The sequence below is a fragment of the Berghia stephanieae genome, chromosome 8 (assembly GCF_034508935.2).
Source record: "Berghia stephanieae isolate SIO BIC M18660-M18661 chromosome 8, UCSD_Bste_1.3, whole genome shotgun sequence".
NCBI lineage: Eukaryota > Metazoa > Mollusca > Gastropoda > Nudibranchia > Aeolidiidae > Berghia > Berghia stephanieae.
This window is the reverse complement of record NC_088367.1, coordinates 14,291,046-14,310,463: the sequence shown is the minus strand read 5'-3', so window position 1 is coordinate 14,310,463 and position 19,418 is coordinate 14,291,046. Positions and strand designations below refer to the sequence as shown.

Below are 19,418 nucleotides of genomic sequence, written 5' to 3'. Positions count from 1 at the left end.
AGCCAAGAAACAATTGAAGTAAAATATCTTTAGCTTTTTCTTGAATTTCTCAAGACAACTCATTCCAGATTTTGTGGCCAAAAGAAGAATAACTGCACTCGCTGGTTTTCAGATTTTATTTGAGGCAAAGCTTAGACTCTAGTTGTCACTGAATGTAGACTTCCTCTTCAGCTGCCAGAGTGAAATTGATTTTGTGAGGTATATTGGGGTGATGTCATATAAGCATTTAAAAACAGTTGTGGCTAATTTATATTTAACAAGAAGGCCAACTGGTCGCCAAAGTAATTTCGAACATAGTGACAACATTTCATGACTGCAATTTTTTTCTTAGCATAGGTCGTGCAGTATTGTTCTGTACAACCTGAATCCGTCTGAGTCTTCATGCAATTGTTCCAAATAACATGGCATTGCAATAGTCATGATTTGAAAACATGACAGACGTAACTAGCTACTTAGCTGTCATTAGGAACATCTGTATAGATCCGATCCACCAGAGGTGAAGGGAGAATGCTCTAGTAAAACTACTGATATGACAATCCATGGTGGATTCTGAATCAAAAACGACTTCAAGATTTTTTACCCTGTCTTTGAAAGTTATGGGGGGCGAAGTGGCCGAGTGGTTAAGGCATTGCACTGTGACCCAGAAGGTCCGCTTCAGGCACTTTCATTTTTTTCCTTGAGCAAGATTATTAACCCCCAATTTGCTCACTTGGACAACATGGGTGATTCCTGTTGACATCAAACATCCTGTTTGATGGATTATCTATATGTCTTCGTGGAATGCCTAGGCGACGATATAATTTTTTATTTTTTTTTGGACTAACTGATTTAGAAAGTCTGACTTCATTTTATCATAATTTAATTTCAGTTTGTTTGATACGATCCATTCTTATATTTCATCAAACCATTTTTAGGTTATCATCAACGCAATGAAGCCTCTCTGGATCTTACAAATCTATTGATCTTTCTTCGGTTTTTGGCGATTACTTTCAGAGCAAGGTCACTAAAATTCGAGAAAAACTCGATTCGTATTAAGTTAATCAACCAGTTTTTGATCCTTTTGGCATGAGAGCTTTCTCTGTGAGTTTTTGTCAGCGACCAAGGAAGATTTAATTTCAATTATAAAACATTCACCACGTAAAACCAGTTACAACACCATCACTTGTTACCCATCTGGAGCATCTTGCTCCCATTTTAAGAGCCATAATAAATTAATCCCTCCAGACTGGCACTGTTCCTCATCTTTCAAAAATGCTGTAGTCTATACATATTCTAAAAAAGGCTTGACTGTCCTCAGAACTTTTTTAGACCTGTCTCAAACCTTTCCTTTCTGTCTAAAATACTAGAAAAAATTGTCACCCTTAGACTAAATAGGCATAGAGATAAATATAATCTATTCGAATAAAATCGGTCTGTCTATAGGCAGTATCATAATAGAGACGGCTCTGTTGATCCATAACGATCTTCTCTGTGCTGTTGATGAAGGTAACGTTTCTATCCGCACCCTATTTGGATTGAAAATAACCAGCATTTGTTTTCCTTTTAAGAGTTTCCAGTTTCAGTTTATGGGATTGAAACATTTGTCCATGAGCGGTGAGGCCTGTGTTCCTCTCCTTTGCTTCTGCTCTCCGTTTCTCCTGCTTTGCTTTCTTTATCTCCAATGTGAACCATGGCGATGACTTTCTTTCTTTCACTTTTCTTGTTGTCAGTTGTGCATGATGGTCAAGAGTTGAGCACAGTGTTAAGTTCATTGACGTTCAAGTACTAAATGAGACAAGTTTAATTCTTAAATTCAAAGTGTTAGAATTATTTATCTCCAAATGTACCCTATTATCTGAGATTGCTAGTTGTTCAGAGTTTTACTTTGTTTGAATGCATGAACAGATTGCAATTTTAATGCTCAATGCTATGTGAGATACTAAATAACAATTTTCCATAAAGGATCAACAACGTACATCTTATTAAATCTTAAGTACCGAACTGCCTGTAGCTGTTGACCAAAAAGATTTAACAAAGAGGATTATTAGAAATAAATGGAATAAAGATAGATGTAAACGAGAAGCAAAAAAAAATATCATAGACTGTGAAAATAGAACCAAGGTCCTGGCTGGTATGACACACTCAGCCTGGCATTAGAGAGGCTCACTCTACAATCCTCGGCATAGTCATAGGAACTAACTATAATCACAAAAAGGTACATTCTCTCAAGTTCTGAGAGGTTCAGATTGAGTTTACCAAACAGTTCCAAACTTCTACAAACGTACAGTTTTTAAAAAATGGTAACACATTAACATCAGAATAAAAACAGGCACAGGTTGGTTTTCTATCACATTAACCTAGAGATATGATTTAATGGGTGAAAAAATCGACCTCTTCCATGAAAAACAATAAAACTTACATTTGACTGCTTTACTCATTGAAAATGGCACCATTCAAGATTTGGGTAAAACAAAGTCTTCATAATCCCAAACAAAAACAGACAATCACATAAAAATACTTATATCCAAAGATATGCACATGTATATGCATGCACCTACACACATATAGGAAACTCTATTACCTGCTTTAGTACTTAGCAAAAACACAAATGTGTCCTCCTTCTCATTGAAGTTCTGCACGGCCAAGAATCGCTCTTCTCCTCTGACAGATCCATCCAACCTTTCATAAGTATATCCTGGATATCAAACAGAGAAGATTCAGAGAAGACAAAATCACTTCAAATCGACCACAGTCTCTTGATAATCAAAATAAAATTCATTCATAATATTGAAGTCCTTTAAAGCCATCAGGCCCATTAAGCCAGTTTCAAAACCCAGATTCTCCAGAGTTGAACGGATGATAAGAATAGATTGGTATCCTTTTGGATAGGATAACTGTCTTTTGCAAAGCATTTTATGACAGATCTATTTCACCCAACTATCCAATCACTGCGGAGTAGAATAATTGGGGGGGGGGGGGGGGGGGGGGGGGGTTAGAACTGATCGGGTCCCTTTGCTTGTAAGGAAAGTGCTTTACCACTAAACTTTTGGAACTCTAAAATGTTGAGGATGTAACTTTATTGAGAATGAAATGCAGAAAAAATTAAAGCTTAAAGAGGATATATAAATAAAAGAGATTTTGCCTCAGATGAATACATCATCTGAGGAATCTTCTTTATAGGTCACCTCTTCAAATTGGTCTCCCTACATTCATGGCAAGGCCAACATTGTGACACCGTTGCTAAGTTCACCCTATATTCTTTACATCATAATAAAAGTTGTTTTTTTTTAAACAACAAAAAAGTCTTAAACTTTTATATTGCGCAATATTCACTTTACATGCTCAAAGTGCTTTATAAGGGGTACCTAGCTAACAGTAACACTTAACATGTAGGATGAGACATGGTACCTATTAGGCAATACCTATTACAATTTTTTCGGACAGAGACAACGCTGTTAACTGCCACATACTCATTTGACAACTGAGTATGTTGAGAGAATGCGAGTAAAGAGCTTTTTCCCAGGACTCAACTAAACACCACTCAGAGCAGGACTCGAACCCAGGACCTTCAAATCCGAAGGCAAATGCCATACCACTACAACATAGCTGCAAGATAACCACTGTCTTATGAAATATACAGACCCCTGAATCCGAGATAGTCTTGGAGAACATCTAGCATCCTTGACATTTGGGAGAACATCAACACCTTGTGCCCTGCCTGATGAAGACTGGACAAAAGCTTATCAATGAGACACAGTTTATTGCTAGCCTCAACCAGGTGTTCCCCAAGTTCAAATGGCTCCTCCTCTACTCCTGTATTGTAAAAATTATAAAACAATTAATTGATTTGATGGGAGCTCTTCAGACATGGAGTAAGGGAAAAAAATCAAAGAATGTATAATCAAAAAAAAAAAAAAAGAAAAAACAGAAAAAAAAGAATAATAATAATGATAATAATAACAATAATGATGGTGATATATGATATCAATAATTGTACAATCACTCGATCAAAAAAACAAAGAACTTTAAAGGATGTTTTGCAAGACATTGAATAATTTGAATGCTTTCTGAAACAGTCATAGATCGTGTGAAAGATGTATGTGGACGTAATCAACAGTGTTGAAAAAGAGTTTTAGATTTTGTTGAAAACTATTATTGCCAGAAAAGGCGCAAGCCAGATTTCATGACAACACAGAAAAATTCTAACCAGGAAATAAATAAAAAACAACTTAGAGCAGTATTAGACCAGAGCTGATGGTGATAAAAGTGAAAAAGGAGGAAATTATTGAACATTTGCCTTAAAGCCCTTATTTAAGCGGCATTAACCCTCATATTTACAACAATAGAGATGATAAGCTATCGTTAATATTCACTCAGTAGAGTTGTCTTCACTAATCGTCAATAGAAAGATTCTCTGACATGAAAAAAAGAATGTTAATTTCACAAAAATTAGTGGAAAAGCGAGATAGTGCGATAATCATGGAAGAGGCTGAAAAAAGAGGAAATTCCTCCTCTGTCTCCAAAATCGCGAATTTCTGCAGATCCACGGAAAACCATCAGCACTGTTAGATAGTGTGCTCCATCATACAGCAAAATTTGCTCTTCACTAAACCAATATTCTTGGTCAACACTATGAACAGTTCTGTTTAATATTAACTCACTCCCTAACACTGAATATCTCAGTTAGCCCAAACCTCTGTTTACTATTATCACATATATTATTGCTATTGACTTTTCCATTGAAATAATCAAACAAAAAGTCAATCCAAAAAGGCATTCTTTAGTTCGAAAGAAAGGTGAACCATTTTTATTTATAAACAGTCTACATTTTCATAGTTAAGTCCAAAAGATTGTTGAATGAAATCTAGATTTAGGAGTATCCAGTTGGGAATACTTTAATGACATATCTTGAATATGGCTGTGATTTCTTGTACCTCATCCTTATTTACATTTTTCTGAAACAAATTAATCAAAGCTGCTGTTTTAAATTTTTACATGATGGAGTTATTCAAATAAAACTATGTAGTACATGCCAATATTCTTTCAGATTGAGTAACTGAGAATGTATATTTTTTCTTATTTTGAAAAGTACCAAAAACATGTTGGGAGAGTGGACAATGCAGAAGTAGATGGCTAGGGTTGAGTGGTTATATGGTCTTGTAGGGTGACACTCGCGATCGGATTGGTAGGTCCTGGATTAGAGCCCTATTCTTACTGGTGCATAGTTGAGTTCTTGGAAAAGGCTCTTTACTCACAATCTCTCACTGTGTAAAATGAGTACCTGGCTGTTAACAGTGTTGTCTCTGTTGGAAAAATTGTAATATTATCTAACAGGCATCATGTCTGATCCTACTATTGATGTGTCTAGGAACCCCTTGAAAAGCACGTTTAGTGGATATTGCACTGTATAAATGCTCTATTTATATTTTTTTGGTCAAAATTTTAAAATATTTTTTATTATCCAGGGTCATAATGCCTGGACCAGATTATTCTATGATCACTGTCACTGCCCACAACTAACATCCCTTGACCCTTGTGTCAATATGAGACACTGTACTGCTGAGCTACCAGAGCCGCGTGCGTTGTATCATAAACACACTGTCAAAGTTTTATCTTGCGCAAGTCTTAGCTCCAAAGCTGTTTTTCACTTTTGTATTTTTACTCATAAAAATAAAGAGATAAACTCGCTCAATCCTAGAGATTTTTGCTACTTTTCAAAATTGGGAAAAAAATGTATTAAAATTGAGCATGTACATAGAAAGTTTTATTCAACTATCATTAACATGTAAAAACTAAAAACATTAGCTTTGATACTACGCCTATAATTTGTCTCAGAAAAATGTAATAAATAGGCATGGCGTAAAAGTAAACCTGGTAAACTACGGATATAGTCCGTGTTAGGGTTGAGTGAATTAATCAATCAATGTGTAAAGAAATTTCTAACCATCAAACAGATAAGGATGATTGACACACTTCCGTAAGTGCATGAGGATGTTCATCAAACGAGTCTGACTTGTACCAGTACTGGTCTCAAATACACCTAAAAGATGATGGTCAAAAATAGAGAGTGATTAAAGAAAAAATTTATAAAGATCAATATTTAAAAAAAAAATAACCCCAAAAAACAACACATAGTATAGAATCATTTGTACTACGTGGTTCCATAATCAGAACTCTGAAAATCAAAACCACCAATCTCTGTCCAAAATCAATCCACTATCCAGCCCTAGGGTGGGCTCAATGGATGAAAAGTCAATTCAGTGCAACAAAAAATGTTATTGATAAAAGTAAGTGATATAACAAAAATATTTTTTTAATAAAAGCGTTTTCAGAAACATAATTTTCACACCTTCTAAGCTTAAGCACCTTGATCAAAAAACATTTATTAATTTAAAAAACTAGAAAAGAAGTCGGACAAGTTGATTTTAATTTTATGGATAAGGAAACAAGAACAATGACACGTAAAGCATCTTCGTGGAATTAAGGGGAAGAAAAAAAAAAAAAAAACTTGAAAAACAATTTTTAAATGTTAGTTTATGCAGAAAATTTAAGAATTGTCTACCTTAATACAAATACAAATTTCAAGAAAATACGATGTGCTTATAAAAACATGAAGCTCTACTTCTTAATAATACTAATAACAACAACAACAACAACAACAACAACAACAACAACAACAACAATAATAATAATAATAATAATAATAATAATAATAATAATAATAATAATGATGATAATGATGACGATGATGATGATGATGATGATAATAATAATAATTACAATAATAATAATAATAAATAATAATAATAAAAATAACAACACAAAAACAATATATATATATATACCTATGTCTTTGGTCAGTATGGCCTTGTAGAGTTTCTTCTGCAATGCAGATAATCCATGGTAGAGCACAATGTCTTTCTTATCTGGCAGATCAATGAGAACTTGGTTTTTGGTTCTCCTCAGTAAATATGGCTCCATAAGTTCCAATAATTCTTTCACATCTGAACGAGGTAAACAAAACTGAATGATGTCCAAATTGAAGTGATAATATTCAAAATCTAATACCTTATACTTTATATTTCCATAACAGAAAATATGTATTTTGTTTCCCTTTTAAAGCTGTTATATTCATTCCTATACAAACATTTTAGTGATAGCAATCATATCTCCAAACATCTTTTGTCAAAGAACTGCAGATTTATTCTTCCTACTTATTGGGAAATCTTTGTGATGTAAGGATTGCAAATCTGACTGGTAATCAGCAAATCTCAGGTTTAATCATGGTTTGTATCTTTATATGTGTATTTTTCCTTTGTCTGACACTGTGCCATACAAACTATTTAAGATCTTTTGTCTTGAAATGCCTTTTAGCATCCCTTTATTGCAGAGAATGGGCAATACAACTTAAGAGAGATAACATATTTTGATTCTTACCTTGCTTTTCGTTGGAGTATTTTTCGACAAATCTTTCCAATTTTGAGAGTCGAAATGTCTTGGCATCAACAAAGCTGAGCAAGGCATACAACTCTCGTAAATTGTTCTGAATAGGAGTTCCAGTAAGCAACACTTTCATCTTGACATCCCACTGTGAATAAAGCAAGAATAAAATAAAAAAATCATAGGGCACAGGATTAATAGAATTTTTTTCCATTTTTGATTTATATTTCCAAAATACAATAATGAATTATATCACTGTTATTTACAAGAAGATTGGTTGCCTTATTGTCTAAAGTATTAGTATGAGATTATATTTTTAAAAAAATGAAATAGTACTGACAATAAAAAATGTTTTTAAAAGCATTGTGAAGCATGAGTTTATTCTGCTTTCTATAGCAGAAATAGATTTACACTTTAAAAATTATATTCGGACATGTAAGAGAATAAAAACCAGAATGTTCCAAGTTTCAGCCTAAGATTATAACAATGAAGCCTTGCAGCCTCGATTCCTATAATATATTTACTTGTATTCAACACTCATCAACTGAACCATATAATTTAAATCATGATGACTACATGGTATTAGTTTCAAGACATGCATGAGGCATTTGTCAAAACTTATGCACGGCGAGGCATTTGACAAGACTGATGCATGAGGCATTTGCCAAAACTGCTGCATGGGCGAGGCATTTGCCAAAACTGATGTATGAGGCATTACCCAAAACTGATGCATGAGGCATTACCCAAAACTGATGCATGAGGCATTACCCAAAACTGATGCATGAGGCATTACCCAAAACTGATGCATGAAGCATTACCAAAAACTGATGTATGAGGCATTACCCAAAACTGATGCATGAGGCATTACCCAAAACTGATGCATGAGGCATTACCCAAAACTGATGCATGAGGCATTACCCAAAACTGATGCATGAGGCATTACCCAAAACTGATGCATGAGACATTACCCAAAACTGATGTATGAGGCATTACCCAAAACTGATGCATGAGGCATTACCCAAAACTGATGTATGAGGCATTACCCAAAACTGATGCATGAGGCATTACCCAAAACTGATGCATGAGGCATTACCCAAAACTGATGCATGAGGCATTACCCAAAACTGATCCATGAGGCATTACCCAAAACTGATGCATGAGGCATTACCCAAAATTGATGCATGAGGCATTTGCCAAAACTGATGCATGAGGCATTCGCCAATCATTAAATACAAAAGTCTTTGCCAGGGAACATTTGTTTTATTATTTTGTCTTCATCATTTGTTCAATCATTTGCTAGCTAGTATAAACATCTTTCCCACCACCATCTCATGCAAGCCACAGGCTATGTGGGTCCATGATGGCCCACCTTAAAACAAACTATCTAACATCGATTTAAATCAAAACTCAGGTGAGATATTAACTCACTCAATCCTAGAGATTTTTGCTACTTTTCAAAATTGGAAAAAATGTAGGTATTTAAAATGAACATGTACATAGATAGTTTTATTCAGCTATCATTAACATGTAAAAACTAAAAACATTAGCTTTGATACTACGCCTATAATTTGTCTCAGAAAAATGTAATAAATAGGCATGGGGAAAAAGTAACCCGGGTAAACTACGGATATAGTCGATGTTAGGGTTGAGTGAGTTAAACTAAAACTTGCTATATTGATATTGTGCAATAACACATACTCGCAAGCTCGTAGTGTTATTGGGCATGATAAAAATAACTTGTTTAATAAATACACAGAAATGAAAGAATCGTATATTATTATTATTATTATTATTATTATTATTATTATTATCACCATTATTGTTATTATCATCATTATAACCATTATTATTAATCATCATCATTATTATTATTATATTCACCATCATCATCGTTATTATTATTATTATTATCATCATCATCAATATCATTATTATCATCATCATCATTATAAGTTTTATCATTAATATTATTATTATTATTATTATTATTACTATTATTATTATTAATATTATTATTATAGGGCAAGTATCACTTGCACCGAATAAAAAAGAATTGCATATACCATGGCCAGTATTCCACATGCTAGTGGTCTCTACATTTGATCTAAAAATAGAACTCCATCTGGCGACTGCACGAATGAAACCTCATCAACAAAGAAATGTGTTACTGTACTAAGCACATTTTTGTGATTGTCATTTTAAAAGTTTCAACAGAAAAAAATGCTTAGAAATTCTCATTTTATTTGAAAATTTATGTACGCAGTTTAGTCAAAACAATTTTTCCTTTATCATCGAATATATTTTGAAAACAAAATGTAAAAAATTACAGTTTCTGATTTACCATTAAAATTTTTGTTTTCAGATTAGGAAAGAAAAATTTTTTACATGGATTATAAAAATTGTCAATTGCAACTCATCGTTTTACAGGCTTTTCTCATACTTGAAATTTAAGGGTTAAAAAACAATAGGTTAGTGACGTAAACATTGCTATCTACTTGCAATCCAAAAATAAGTAGCTTGATTGACCTCACCTCTTCCAGAGTGGTGTAAAGCAGAGATTCGTGATTTTTAAGTCTATGTGCTTCATCAACAACCAGAATGTTCCATTTGATTTTTTGCAAGAACAAATGGTCTTTTAAGCACATCTGAGGGGAGGGAAATAAACAACCATGATTTTTCATAAAACCCATTATTTGAGAAATATGCATGATGATACACATAAATAAAAACGTCCAATTTCTTTTGTTATTGTTGTTGTTGTTGTTTATATTGATGTTTTATCATTCAACAAAGTTATTATCATTTCAAAAAAATAAAAAAATGGCTGCAGGAATGAAAAACTCTAACATTTATTTTCTGTTATCTTATCTTGTACAGCATTGTGGTGTTGTGGTATGACAGTATTGTTAAGTAGAAAACGGTAAGGGCTGCCTGAAGCCTGTGATCGTGATAATACTAATGAAATAGGGAAAATGGAGAGGGTTTAATTGGGTTTAATTCATTTTATTTGTTTTCCATGTTAATTTGTGTATTGTTATGCTGATGAAGGGTTTGTACCCGAAATGCCTACCGACAGTATTGTTAGGTCCCTGGTTCGATTCCTCCTCTGGGAGGTGCAAAGTTGGGTCCTTGGAAAAGGCTCTTTATTTGTATTCTTTCAGTGCACTCGTGTATAAAATTAAAATGAGCACCTGGCTAGTGTCAGCTTTTTTTCTCAGTCAAAAAAGACATTAATTAATAGCGACTTACAGACATGATGTCTCGTTCAACATGTCAAGTGCTGCTGTTGGCTTGGAATCTCTTGTAAAGCCCTTAGTCCATTATATGTACAAGAATGCTGCAGATTTTGATTCTAATCCCTGATAAATTATGGTTTTCTTTCTTTCTAAGTTTTAATGATACTTTTTTCATAAAATCTGAATTCTTCAAAGCCATACATGCATTTAAAAAACTCTGAGATTATCCATTTTCTGAGTGGCGTTAAATTGACAATAAAAGTTTCTTGTTGCCCTTTGGATAAGATACTAATCAAATTATAATATACTCAAAGGTGCTTTCCACCAGATCTGATAGTTTCAGTTACCCAATCACTGATGATCGGTTCAGAAAAGTTTCACATTCTACCAATATTTGAAGCTGATTCATTTGTTTATGATTCAAGTGTTCTATCATTTGAGCTATCTGGACCTTCACTGTCCAATAAAATTTATACTTATTCATTTTCACATGCAAAAAGTCCTTGTGAAAATTGTATTGATAAATACTCTCTTGACACCATAACAGACATGATAATGGAGAATTTCGAAAAAAAAAACAATCATTTATCTAGATCTCTAAAATTAAAGGAAACCAAACTAAAGACACCACTAGTTCTACTCCAGCCTAAAGACTTTATCTTTTGTTGACTCCTATTTAATATAAACATTGCATACTTCAACTGGACAATTTCAAGGACAAGTAACTTTTCAACATTCATATCAGAGTGGTCAACTTTTCAAATAGCTAAATTGGGACATCTGAACACACAATACCGTTATGACTCAAAACAGCAGTATGTTTGGACCATTATATAATGTAATCTAGATTTAGAGCTATTTCAGTTCCTTGTTTTAATTTGTGAGTCAAAAAAGTAGAATCATGGGACATCCAAGGGTAATAGCCATACATACAAACAAACCTATATTTTTTCTTCTCCAGATTGCCAAATCGTCGCAGTCCCAATTAAAAAAGGACAGTTGGCCACCATGCTGTTTGTTCACTTTCTCTCACTTAAAAAGAAAAGAGTCCAATCCTATTTCCATTCAACAAACAATGCCGATTCTTTCATGTTAACCTTTTAATCTTAAAAAATGAATTTTTTTTTTAACAAAAGAGGTCTAATTTTTTTAAAAATTAGCAATGACTATCCCGCACAAATCTTTGGGCCTCTTTTTCGCTTACAAAGTGCCCGAATTCGCGTCAAAATATGGGACGAAGCCGTTTCGTATATGCTATTTTAAAAAATTAATTACGACGCTGTTTATTGATGAATATGACTGAAAGTTGGCACACAGTTAGAAAAAAGGTCATTTTAGATTATGTCAAGCGACAAAACTCGTGCGATTACCAGAAGACCGTTAAAAATAGATTTTTACTCTTTGGAGTAAAATATTTCTAAAACCTCCGGGCGTGGAGGTTTTGTCGCTGACAAGGTAATACATGAACATTTCTTCTTTTTGGTTGTAAAATTTCATATGAATATGACGAGTACTTTTCCCGTATTTTACAAAACACCATCCTAATTTGCTTTTCAAGTTTCAATCTTTTAATCCACTTATTACGCAAGATACAACCAAAGGTCGAAAAAAAATGCCGAAAAAGCGTCCCATATTTTCGCGTTTTTTTCCTCTTTGCGGGTCATCCAAATAAATGACACCTTTGAAACTGCATAACTTGTTTATTTATGAATGGATTTTCAAAATTCAAAAACATTTTTACTCATTGGAGATAGAGCTTTGATTTTAGACAAAAATTTTCCTCAAAAAGAGAAAAAATCATTTTTCATAGTCATTGCTATTTTAAATGGCACCCACGTAACTGAAAGAAAATCTTTTCATTATGTCCACTTGTCTTTAAAACCCACCAATGTCTCTTATCCAAAGATCTCAAGCCATCTCATGCTCACACATATCTACTGACTTTGAACTGTCAATGGGGAAAAAAATGTTTTCAACTTATACATAGGCAACTTACGTCATAGGTAGTCAGTAAAATGTCAAATTTTAATTGGTTCTTTGACTTTTTGATTTCATTTGCTAGATCTGCTCTGTGCACTTTGTCCCCGATGTAAACTTTTATTTTAAGTTTAGGGCTAAACCTGTGGTGTAAGTAAATAGAGGGTAAATTAAAGAAAAGGATTTAAGAACAAAGAAACTATCTGTTATAAATCAGATGATAAATTTGGAAAATAAAATTACTAATTGCCGAAAATGAAAAAAAAATCCAAAAAAAACCCCAACGAAGCAAAAAATAAAAATAATAAATACATAAATTTGAACATTTAAGAAACTGTGGATATTAGCTAAAATGTGAAAATAAATAAAATTGTATCCAATATCAGATTCTTAGAAATTTATATATCAAAATTCAATGGGCCCCGTCATTCAACAATTATCGTGAATATTCATTTCAATGCAGTTAAAATTCAAAATCCAACTTAAGGAAACAAAACATAAAAATGTGCTCAAAAGAAATAAACATTAGTGTCAATATTTTCAAAATGAAATATAAAATACCAATAAACATATATATATATCTTTTCCATGGATTCACCATCTCCAATGGTCTTCACATTGCTTTATCTATATAAATAAACATGCCATTGGAAAACAATGACCTTATATATAGAGCAATATCCACTAAACATTCTCAATGCACTTTACAAGGGTTGTCAAGCAAATAACATGTGGGACCAGAACACAGCAATATTAGAATTCTTTTTGACAGAGACACCACTGTTAACAAGCAAGGTACTCAATTTACATCTGAGTGTGGTGAGAGAATGTGAGTAGAGAGTCTTTTCCTCGGACTGCGCAGCCAAGACCACAAAGCCACAGGGACCCAAACTTCTACTACATACGTTAGAAGTTGTTGCAAATTTTGTACCAGTCCATTTCACAGGGTTTATGGACACTACAAAGTTATTCACTGCGTGCAATGTAGACATTACACAGACAGTGAGACATTTGCCAACTTTGAGTCAAGCTCATTTTTGACCAATCAAAATATGGAATTTGTTTGTGACACACCTTCACACACATGCTCGGACAAACATAGTTGTTTGTTTATAAACAATAATGTGAATGAAATTGATCATTGTTATTGTTTTTATACCACCGAATGAGTGACTATTTATCACACGGTTTTCTCGATCGGATCATAAACGTTCAAGTTAACACACAGTTTTCTGTGTTGGTTCTACTGATCAAGCGGTAGAACAGTGGGTAATTTACTTAGGCATCTATTATCAATAATAAAACCTGGGTAGTTCATTAGGTTTACTAATCACTGCTATTGTTTACATTATGCAGAGATGCCAACTTTGAATTTCGCTCACAGGAGTTTCAGCCACCACTCGTAGGAATTTCAACGCCGAAAGAGGAATTTCCGCGCACAAAAAAAAAAAAGGAATTGGAACGATATTTGGCATTGTGCTTACATATTGTATAGTTCTAAATAGATAACTGATTAGAATTACAGTGTATATTATGATACATAAACACATTGCAAATTACAATCCCAAAGTTTCCTTATTTCAAATACAGTGGAACCTCCCGATTACGACACCTCCGAATAGCGACAACCTCCTGATAACGACATTGGCCCGTGGTCCCAATTTTTTTAAAATTTAAGATCAGTAAAGAAAACCTCCAAATAACGACGCACTTTTTGATAAAACCTCTGAATAACGACATCATTTTGGCGATTTTCGGCAGTTTTCGTAGATATCTGATACTAAAAATATCGAGTATGAGTACTCAAAGTTTATTAAAACGATTCCTGCTTGAAACAATGATACCGCAGCTTTTGAAACCAATGAGAACGCAGCTTTTTTTTTTGACGAATCTTAGCTGATGTGCATTAACAAAAACCAAGGTAAAAATGTAAGTGTAAGCAAGTAAACACAAAATCTTGGAAAATGTGATATTATGTGGTGATAGTAATAGTAGTAGTAGTAGTAGTAGTAGTAGTAGTAGTAGTAGTAGTAGTAGTAGTAGTAGTAGTAGTAGTAGTAGTAGTAGTAGTAGTAGTAGTAGTAGTAGTAGTAGTAGTTCTGTTTTTGTGGGAGGAGGAGGAAGAATTTTTATCTAACTTGCAGCGTCCGAATTACCTGTTTTTGTTTGTTTTAAAGGGTTTTATAGCGCTTGTGACACATCTATGTCATATCAGCACCAGTAAAAAGGAAGAAAATTGGATAGTAAAAAACATTCTAGATTTACAATTGAAATAACATAAGAAAAAGTAAGACAAAGGGGAATGGTTTAAATAGGGAACAGATGTAGATTCCAGGAGCACACTATCAGTGTACTCAGTTCAGATCACCTAAAAGTCTCATCCAGACACACGCACAATTACCCTCCAAGAGGAATACACTACAATGTTTTATTTGTTTTGTCAATGTAATTAAAAACTGGTCCCGCGGGCCTTACCACGCCCACTTTGTCCGCCATCATGGAAACCTCTAAATAACGACACCTCCGGATAACGACATAAAAACTCGGTCCCGTGGCATGTCGTTATCGGGAGGTTCCACTGTAAAGTAAAGCGCCAAAACCTAACGGTAGAGATTGTAGTACTGGTGGTAGTGAGGATGATGTAGTGTTGGTGGTTGTAGTAATAGTGGTAGAGATGATGAAGATGTGATAGTGGTTGATGTTGTAGTTGTAGTGGTAGTGATGATGATATGGTGGTGGTGGTGGTTGAGGTAGTAGTGGTAGTGATGATGATAAGGTGGTGGTGCTGGTTGAAGTAGTAGTTGTAGTGATGATGTGGTGGTGGTATAGTGGTTGTAGTAGTTGTGGTCGTGATGATAATGATGTGGTGGTGGTTGTAGAGTGGTGGTAGTGATGTCGATGGGGTGGTGGTGGTTGTAGTACAAATGGTAGTGATGATGATGTGGTAGTGGTGGTTGTAGTAGTAATGGTAATGATGATGTGGTGGTGGTTGTAGTAGTAGTCGTGGTAGTGATGATAATGTGGTGGTGGTGGTTGTAGTAGTACTGGTCGTGATGATGATGTGGTGCTGGTGGTTGTAGTAGTAGTGGTAGTGATGATGATATTGTAGTGGTTGTTGTTTTAGTATAGTAGTGCTTAGCATAGTAGTAGTAGTAGTGATGATGATATGATGTGGTGGTTGTAGTAGCAGTGGTAGTGATGATGATGTGGTGGTGGTGGTTGTAGTAAGTAGTGATGGTAGTGATGAAGATGAGGTGTGGTGGTAGTTGTAGTAGTAGATAGTGTGTGATGAGTGTGTGATGGTGGTTGTAGTAGTAGTGGTAGTGATGATGATGTGGTGGTGGTTGTAGTAGTATTAGTGGTAGTGATGATGTGTGTGGTGGTGGTGTTGTATATAGTATAGGTGATGTGTGTGGTTGTAGTAGTAGTTGTAGTGATGATGTGGTGGTTGTAGTAGTATGTAGTGATGATGTGGTGTGGTGGTTGTAGTAGTAGTGGTAGTGATGATGTGGTGGTGTGTGGTGTGTAGTAGTAGTGGTAGTGATGATGTGTTGTGGTTTGGAGTAGTAGTGTAGGTAGTGTGATGGTGGTGGTGGTTGTATTAGTGGTAGTGATGATGTGTGGTGGTGGTGGTTGTAGTAGTAGTGGTAGTGATGATGTGGTGTGGTGGTTGTAGTAGTATGTGGTAGTGATGATGTGTGGTGGTGGTGGTTGTAGTTGTAGTGGTAGTGATGATGTGGTTGTGGTGGTTGTAGTAGTAGTAGTAGTGATGATGTGGTGGTGGTTGTAGTAGTAGTGGTAGTGATGATGTGGTGGTGGTGGTTGTAGTTGTAGTGGTAGTGATGATGTGGTGGTGGTGGTGGTGTGTAGTGTGGTTGTGGTGTGATATGTGGTTGATTGTGGGTGGTTGGTAGTATGTAGTGGTAGTGTGATGTGGTGGTGGTGGTGGTTGTATGTAGTGGTAGTGATGATGTGGTGGTGGTTGGTGGTGTAGTGTATGTGTGGTGTGAGTAGTGTGATGTGTGTGGTGTGGTGATGTAGTGTGTGGTTGATGATGTGTGGTTGGTGGTGGTGGTTGTAGTAGTAGTGGTATGATGATGTGTGTTGTGTGGTTGTGTTGTAGTAGTAGTGGTAGTGATGATGTGGTGGTGGTGGTTGTATAGTAGTGGGTAATGTGATGTGGTGGTGGTGGTGGTTGTAGGTAGTAGTGGTAATGATATGTGGTTGTGGTGGGTTGTAGTAGTAGTGGTAGTGATGATTGTGGTGGTGGTGGTTGCAGTAGAAGTGGTAATGATGATGTGGTGGTGGTGGTTGTAGTAGCAGTGGTAGTGATGATATGGTGGTGGTGGTGGTTGTAGTAGTAGCGGTAATGATGATGTGGTTGTGGTGGTTGTAGTAGTAGTGGTAGTGATGATGTGAAGCTGGTGGTTGTAGTGGTAGTGGTAGTGATGATGATGTGGTGGTGGTTGCAGTAGTAGTGGTGGTGATGATGTGCTGGTGGTGGTTGTAGTAGTAGTGGTAATGATGATGTGGTGGTGGTGGTTGTAGTAATAATAATAATAATAATAATAATAGATCTTTATTGTCCATAAATATGGCAATTTGTCATTTAGTTACACTTGTCATAACGTTATATGATAACTATAACATTGAACAGACACCTCACTCCTACCCATTCTCTCTCTCTCTCTCTCTCTCTCTCTCTCTCTCTCTCTCTCTCTCTCTCTCTCTCTCTCTCTCTCTCTCTCTCTCTCTCTCTCTCTCTCTCTCTCTCTTCTTTTCTTTAACGCATGCGACATACACAACATTAACATATTCATTTCATTTTCAATTCGTTACATTCTTGGCAATTCAACACCAAATATTATCATCATTATCAATTGGTCACTTCATCTAGCCTAACATTAAACAAATTAATCAATCAGTCAACGCATGAATCCTTGGTTTTGCTGTACCATATGAAATATTCAACATTTTTATTGCTGATAGAATGAACGTTGATTTATACTTGTTAGTTCCACATTTAATCTGACAAAAACTTCTCCCAGATGGCAAAAGACCAAATTCATGGTATAAAATATGTTTTTTTATTGTTGGTAATTGAGAATGCTTTCCTTTCTATTGCTTTTCCATGAATTCTTTCTACTTCATCAACAGGATGGTTTATTATTTTTGATGCCTCTTTGTAATTCTAAATCATCATACAACGCTTTATATAATATTAAGCGAAGGATGGGTCTTCAATCAACAAATCGCGAAATAAGATGAAATAAGTGGTGCACTTTTGTGTCGGAAGTAAACAAGGCCGCCGCCATTTCGATTTCCTTGAGACAAAAACATTGATACGAACGATTTTTCCGAGGATTTGAAGCAGAACTCTAAACTTTAAAGTTTGAAGTACATACCATTCATTAATACGAACAATCATACAACGTTTAATACGTAAATGAGTGAAATGTTGTCATGAAACAAATAAATATCAAAAGAATTCATCACATAGGTGTAACTGTGCGTCGCTATTCAGCGCCGCCATTTTGAAAAAAAAAAAAAAAAAAAGTAGTAGTGGTAATGACGATGTAGTGGTGGTGGTTGTAGTAGTAGTGATGATGATGTGGTGGTGGTTGTAGTAGTAGAGGTCGTGAAGATGATGTGGTAGTGGTGGTTGTGGTAGTAGTGGTAGTGATAATGTGAAGCTGGTGGTTGTAGTAGTAGTGGTAGTGATGATGATGTGGTGGTGGTTGCAGTAGTAGTGGTGGTGATGATGGTTGTAATACTAGTGGTAATGATGATGATGTGGTGGTTGGAAGGGGGGGGGGGGGGGTATCCTTGGAACAAATTGACCTCACCGGAATTTGACGGAAGTTGCCCGGAGCCCGGAATTTTTTGCTCCGGACCGGAGTTTTTTCCGGTGAAACCGGAGTTTTGGCATCATTGCATTATGGCGACTGTCCGAGAGGCATGGTTATGTTCCCTCCACAAAGTGTCTATTGTCTTTAACTTGAAGCTAAACATTGTAGAATGGATCACTGTTGACATGGAAGGGAGTTATTTCAAGATTGATTAAAAAAAACAACCTTCAGAGAACTAAAAGACGGCCCAATAGCTCAGTTGGTTGAGAATTCACTTCACATACAAAGGGTCCAAGATCTATATTATTTTGCTCTATACATTAAAGTGCAGATCTGGAATCATGAACTCTGGGTTAGTACAAATTTAGGGGGGAAAATGTTGCTCTCATTCACCCATCTGTATGATTGAGATTTCTGAATTATGAAGATGTGAACACAGATGTAAAACTGTCAGGATATCCGGATATAATGAGAAGTCCTTTGGAGCAGCAACTGGGGGAAGAAAATATCTTAGTTTCTGCACTTATTAATGGATATTAAAGATTGCTTGCTTCCCTTTGGATAGGATATTAATCTTTTTCAAAAACTAATCCCAGTGACAGATGTGTCACGAAATAAACCTATTGAATTAACTGGGATAGAAACAGGTCCATTTGCTTGTGATTTTATGGATGCAATAATTGAATTGAGCAACCCTTACTCCCCTAAAAAAAAACGCAATAAAAGCAAATAATATTGATTAATCAAACCTTTCAAATTCCTTTGCCCAATTCTCCAAGACTGATCGTGGACATATTACCAAATGTGAACATCTGTCTGTCTGACTTGCTGTAACACTAAGCAAGGCAATTGACTGGGAAGAATAGGTAATAAAAAAAAAATAAAAAAATAAAATAAAAATAAATAAATAAATATATATATATATATATACAGTAAA

At 35.0% G+C, this 19,418-nt stretch overlaps 1 protein-coding gene across 6 annotated transcripts in view; it reads right to left on the bottom strand.

Annotated features, from left to right (window-relative positions):
- Positions 1 to 19,418, bottom strand: part of LOC144978213 (chromodomain-helicase-DNA-binding protein 1-like) — a 60,435-nt gene that overhangs the window by 26,421 nt on the left and 14,596 nt on the right. For 4 of the 6 annotated variants that reach the window (XM_078924000.1, XM_078923999.1, XM_078923998.1 and 1 more), the window contains 8 exons: positions 19,231 to 19,334; positions 12,652 to 12,775; positions 9,951 to 10,064; positions 7,417 to 7,567; positions 6,825 to 6,983; positions 5,924 to 6,019; positions 3,622 to 3,792; positions 2,561 to 2,674 (listed from right to left, as the gene is read on the bottom strand). In XM_078924000.1, the coding sequence (XP_078780126.1) occupies positions 2,561 to 2,674; positions 3,622 to 3,792; positions 5,924 to 6,019; positions 6,825 to 6,983; positions 7,417 to 7,567; positions 9,951 to 10,064; positions 12,652 to 12,775; positions 19,231 to 19,334 (1,033 nt within the window). Of the gene's footprint in view, positions 1 to 2,560; positions 2,675 to 3,621; positions 3,793 to 5,923; positions 6,020 to 6,824; positions 6,984 to 7,416; positions 7,568 to 9,950; positions 10,065 to 12,651; positions 12,776 to 18,037; positions 18,189 to 19,230; positions 19,335 to 19,418 lie in introns of those variants that run through there. The other 2 variants (XM_078924003.1, XM_078924001.1) reach the window with 2 other exon arrangements.